Here is a 6126-nt window from a genome sequence, read left to right as displayed (position 1 = left end):
CTCCTAAGAGTGAAGGGATAGGGCAAAAAATAGAAAAGCTCAATTATTATTACTTCAAGATTAATATTAAGAACTTAATAGTACTATTTCACTTGCCTTTGGAGTCCTCCCCACTGGAAAGCTCTCTTGGATTGACAAGAGGGCGCTGATTCCTTTCAAAATCACCACCATGCAAGCCCCAAGGTCTACAATAAGGACCATTGCTCCAAATGCTGGAATGTAGCCAGCCACTACAAACACTGTTATGAGCATCTTCATGATGAGCAAGAAAAGATTGTTTTGTGCCACTGCAGTAGTGTACTCTCTTCCAATCCAAGCTGCTGTGCTGAGCTTAACAACGTCATCAGGAACAAGCGAGTGACATACAGAGTTGGCATTGCTTCCAATATTGTGATCCTCACTGGTCACGATGATCTCACTCTTATTGCTCGATAGCTCACAAAGTTGGATATCGAGTTTTGCGAGAGCTTTGAGGCAGCCAGTACCACCTTGGATCACAAGACCCAATCGTGCAGCTAGATCCTTGGCACAAGTTGCTGCCATTGTGCTGGAAATTACTTGGGCGCATGGGCTTATGACAAGTGATGAGTAAATCCAGTGTTTTCTATTTGTGCTCAGCAGGAGGGGGATCAGTGCTGTAGCTAAGATTGTGGCTGCATCAGATTCATGTAATTTAGCAATAATTTTGATGTTTAAATTTCAACTAATTTACCAGAACTGTAGTATTTTGCAAAGATGTTCATAAGCATTGAGTGCTTGAAGGGTTTTTCTTCCTCCATGATTATTGTAGTGAATGTCTCCACAAACACATTAATTTTGTTGTTGCAATAGTTCATGTTAGTATGAGAAGAACTTGCAACTTTCACAACGGTTTGAACTGATGCAGACTCTAGATCGTCTAATAGGTTAATCTATTGAACCAGATTAGTAGAACATAGATGAAAAGACTTGATCAACTTACATATCTTTCATTATTCTCCTCAAACCAGGCAATGAACCAATTTGCAAGCAGGAACACAGAAACTAAAACTCCTGCTTTGGTGTAGTCTTCAAGGAACACAGAGTTAAAAGCTGCACAAAATTTCAGTTTAGAGATTTAGCCTATGAGAGCTATTGCTTACTAGCAAAAAGGATCAAGATATTGGCATCCAGAATCAACAATTGCATATTGATTTTTGGGAGACCCATGGTCATTTCTCAAAGAATAAGGGGGAATGGGGTAAGTTGGTAGTTTTCAGCTACATGTAGTTTGGTGACCTTAGAGTAATTGAAAGTCTATATTCCATTAGCAATGTCATTCCATCATAACAACATTTTGCATTCATTGAATTTGAATATGAAAGTACAAAAAAATCACATGTTTTTTATAATAGTTCTACAAACCTTTGGCAGAAAGAAATATTGTACAAAATGAAGAAAAAATTTTCTAGAATAGTTTTAGATGTTGAATCACTTGTTAATATACTATTTGATGTCATGCTCATGGACAATTGTGAATATTGTAATAGGTGTTTTAGGGCTCTCAAGACTTCACAAGTATATAAATTCCTCTACTTAATATTGTGCATGTCAATTACATTTAACGAAATTTATATTGTTTTGGACACTTCTCTATTATAACAATTTATATATCTAAAAAGAAAAGTATATTTAACAATATTTAAAACTAGTGGAAGGAACAGAATTTGACGCTTAAAATTTTTTTTTTATTATTATTTATTTATTATCTAGTTATTTAAGAATAACTTCATATATTCTGTAAAATATAAAAGCTTCTATTTTATAGTTAAGAGACCTCAGTCTCCAAGTCAAGTTGAAACCTATGTGAATATATTGCCTTTTGTTATTTAAATTTTATATTATAAATTGGTAAAATTCAAAGTAAACCATACATTATTGCTAAGTGAAATAAAAATTAAATGTATAAATATAATTGTATGATATGAGAATATGTATATTAATTGTGGTAAGAACTTCTGAGATTGCAATTCATGATCTTTTGGCTGTCTTATATTAATGACTAGAAAAATCTGAAACTAAATATAAATATTTTCAGTTTATAAGATCTGTATATATATATATATATATATATATATATATATATATATATATCATACATACATACATACATACATACATACATACATACAAACTAAGTATTGTCATTTTGTAAACACATGTATTCAGCATATACGCTCTATTCTTAACTGTAGCATCACCACACTTTTGGTTGCTTTCAATTTGAAGGCAAACACTTGGAGAATTCTAAAGCAACGGAGTCCTCAAATCCCATTCACCTTGTTCCTGCTTTTCCAGATCTCGTCGAGAAGTTCCCTTCTCCTCAACCAAGAAGAGTGTGACAAATCCTCTCAAAGCCACCGCCGTGCAAGCTCCAAGATCTGCAATGAGGGCCACTGCCCCAAGCGCTGGAATGTAGCCAGCGACCACAAACCCCGTGACGAGCATCTTTGTGACGAGCAAGAAGAGGGCAACTTCGTCGGGCTCGAGACTTGGCCGCCCATGGTCGCTGCTGCCATCGCCATCCTCGCATGTCACAGTGATCTCGCCCTTGTTGCTCGATACCTCCCGGAGTTTCTCCTTCTGGATCTTGAGCCTTGCGAGAGCCGTGAGGTAGCCAGCACCGCCCTGGATCACAAGACCCAATTGCGCAGCTCGGGTGGTTGTGACTGTGCTAGAGATCACAACAGCGCATGGGCTTGCGACGAGCGACGAGTAAAGCCAGTGTTTTCGATTGCTGCACCAGAGGGACCAGTGCTGTAGCTAAGATCATGGCTGCACAGGCACGAACAAACAATAGTGAATTTTTTTTTTTAATATCAATGATTTAGTAGAGCAATTTACCTGGGGTATGATATTTTGCAAAGAAGTCTATAGTCGGCGATCGCTTCAAGAGCTTTGCTTCCTCGGTGACCATTGTTGTGACTGTCTCCCAAGATTTGTTATTATGAGATTCTATCTTGGTATGAGACGAGCTTGTGATTTTCACAAATGATGCGGATTCTAGATCATTGAAGATGTTGATCTGTTGGACAAGAGTATGCAAAATCAAATGCAGATGTTGGGAATTCTTACGTGATCTTTTTTTTTCGCCTCAAACCAAGCTATGATCCAGTTTCCAAGCAAGAACAAAGAAACTAAAACTCCTGCTTTGGTGTAGTCTTTCAAGCACACAGCACTAAAAGCTGCAATGCATAGATTTAATCAAAAGGAAACCACAGGTGAAGACTTACAAGCAAATATGATCAACACATTCTCATTGATAATCAGCAACAGCAAATCAACTTGTGCAAGAGCCATGAATGAACGATTTCCCAAATTCTAGAGGAGAATACACAGCCAAAGTTCTAGAGAAACATCGTCACTTAGGAAACAGAACACGATATGCCATAAACTCTACAAGTAATTAGCTTAATTTTTGGTTTGCTTAAGCAAACCTGTGATGACTTGTTTATAATTTATAAAATTTCTTAAACCTTTCCAGTATATTCTATTTATTTTATCATGTAATGGCAATAAGATTAATCTTATGTTTATAAATTACAAACATGCTTATAATTATAAACTTTATTTAATCAATTAAATTAATAAATAAGAATAACACTACTGCTACATGCAAAGTATAGCAATTTATTTAAGAGTATTCCAAAAGTTACAAACTACCATGCTCATTTGGTAAAGTATTGTCATTTTTATTTATGAATTTATGTATACATATACACTATTCTTAACTCTGCTTTCAATTTGGAGAATTCTAAAGCAACGGAGTCCTCAAGTCCCATTCACCTTGTTTCCGCTCTTCCAGATCTCGTCGAGAAGCTCCCTTCTCCTCGACCAACAAGAGTGTGACAAATCCTCTCAAAGCCACCGCCGTGCAAGCTCCAAGATCTGCAATGAGGGCCACTGCCCCAAGCGCTGGAATGTAGCCAGCAACCACAAACCCCGTGACGAGCATCTTTGTGACGAGCAAGAAGAGATTGCAAGAAGAGACTGCCGCAACATACTCTCTCCCAATCCAAGCTGCCGATGTGAGCATGGCAACTTCGTCGGGCTCGAGACTTGGCCGCGCATGCTCGCTGCTGCCATCGCCATCCTCGCATGTCACAGTGATCTCGCCCTTCTTGTTCGATACCTCCCGGAGTTTCTCCTTCTGGATCTTGAGCCTTGCGAGAGCCGTGAGGCAGCCAGCACCGCCCTGGATCACAAGACCCAATTGCGCAGCTCGGGCTTTTGCAACAGTGGTTGTGACTGTGCTAGAGATCACAAGAGCGCATGGGCTTACGACGAGCGACGAGTAAAGCCATTGTTTTTTATTGCTCGTGTCCAGCACGAGAGGGACCAGTGCTGTAGCTAAGATCATGGCTGCACAGGCACGCACAATAGTGATTTTCTTAATATCAATGATTTCGTGATGTTCTTAGAATGTTTTCTAACCTGGGGTATGATATTTTGCAAAGAAGTCTATAATCGGTGATCGCTTGAAGAGCTTTGCTTCTTCGGTGACCATTGTTGTGACTGTCTCCCCAGATTTGTTGTTATGAGATTCTATCTTACGAGACGAGCTTGTGGTTTTCACAAATGATGCGGATTCTAGATCATTGGAGATGTTGATCTGTTGGACAAGAGTATGTAAAATCAAATGAAGAGATTGGGAATTCTTACGTGATCTTTGTTATTCGCCTCAGACCAAGCTATGATCCAGTTTCCAAGCAAGAACAAACAAACTAAAACTCCTGCTTTGATGTAGTCTTTCAAGCACACAGCACTAAAAGCTGCAACGCATAGATTTAATCAAAAGGAAAACACAGGTGAAGACTTACTAGCAAATATGATCAACACATTCTCATTGATAATCAGCACTAGCAAATTGAAATTTGGAAGACCCATGAACGATCCCAAATTCTAGAGGAGAATAGCAGAGAAACATCGTCCAAGACCTTTTTATTGTCATTGTCACCTAGAAAACAGCCCACGCAAAGAACACTAATCCAGCAAAGATTCCCGATACTCTTTATGCCATTTTCTGTCCACGTGTATGCCCTAAACCCTTTCCCGCCCAAAATTCAAAATGCTTGAGCCCTAGCGATGGAGGAGCTGAGCTTGGACATGGCGGAGGAGGCGCTGTTCCCAGGTGTGTTCTTTTCACCGCTGCTAGTGTTGTTGGGATCTTGATCCATCGGCCAGATGGGGATTTCGCGAGATTGGAGAGGAAGAAGCCAGCTGCTGTGTTTAAGCGGCGCGGCAAGGCCAAGGATGGAGGCGCCGCCGATGAGGGGAAGAGGAAGACAACGCATACCAAGAGCTGGATCGATCGCTGCCTTTCTTCCAGGTGAGATTTTCCGGTGTTCTTCTTTTATCTTTACTCGTGGATTGGATTCTTCAAGACGAACAAGCGTGGTCTTTCAAAAGGATTTTGCGCACCATAAGATACCTTGTCCGCTGCAACGTTTTTCGGCCCAGATGAAAGTAAGTCTTTGGGTTTTTCCAGGTTTTTGAGAGTTCCTGAGTTTTTTCATGGATCCCAGAGAAGGGTGGTTCCTTCGAAGCCTCCAGCCACTTTTGTTCGAGAGAAGCAAGCACATTTTGCCGAAGTGGATGCGTTCGAGCTCCAGGAGGAGAGTCCTTCTCCCAAAACTTTTACTCGGAGATCAATTTTCGAAGGCAGTACGTGCTTTCTTCCTGCGAGGGATGGACATTTGGAAGCTGTTCCGGAGGAGATTTTTGCGAGTCCAGAGGATCTTTTGAGCGCTGCCTTAAGAACACCTCCCGTCCGTGGTGTGTTGAGACCAAGGCCCATGGACGCTCTTATATCGGACCTGGAATGCTTAAGCATTTCGAAACCAGTTGCAGAGCTTCCCACAATGTCGATGATAGACATCCTGCTACACGAGTCGGACCAGGAAAGTATTGTCAGCCTTTCACAAGGATTTTCAGAGTTTTGGTGGGTATTTTCGGTTATTTTTTTTCCGGACTAACTCGTTTTATCTGTGCTAAGTGATCTGAAAACAATAGTGAAGATAGGAGAAGGGACGTTTGGAGAGGCTTACAAAGGCAATGGGAATGTTTTCAAAGTCGTTCCCATGGACGGGAGTTTTAAAGTCAATGGCG

At 40.4% G+C, this 6126-nt stretch overlaps 1 protein-coding gene across 1 annotated transcript in view; it reads left to right on the top strand.

Moving 5' to 3' along the window:
* The first annotated feature begins 5103 nt into the window (after positions 1-5103).
* Positions 5104-6126, top strand: part of LOC9657580 — a 2341-nt gene continuing 1318 nt past the window's right edge. Inside the window, exons 1-3 of the mRNA XM_024682636.1 lie at positions 5104-5149; positions 5203-5347; positions 5507-5972. Of these exons, the coding sequence (XP_024538404.1) occupies positions 5104-5149; positions 5203-5347; positions 5507-5972 (657 nt within the window). The remainder of the gene's footprint in view (positions 5150-5202; positions 5348-5506; positions 5973-6126) is intronic.

This window comes from Selaginella moellendorffii, unplaced genomic scaffold (genome assembly GCF_000143415.4).
Source record: "Selaginella moellendorffii unplaced genomic scaffold, v1.0 SELMOscaffold_35, whole genome shotgun sequence".
NCBI lineage: Eukaryota > Viridiplantae > Streptophyta > Lycopodiopsida > Selaginellales > Selaginellaceae > Selaginella > Selaginella moellendorffii.
This window is presented reverse-complemented; position numbering and strand designations above follow the sequence as displayed.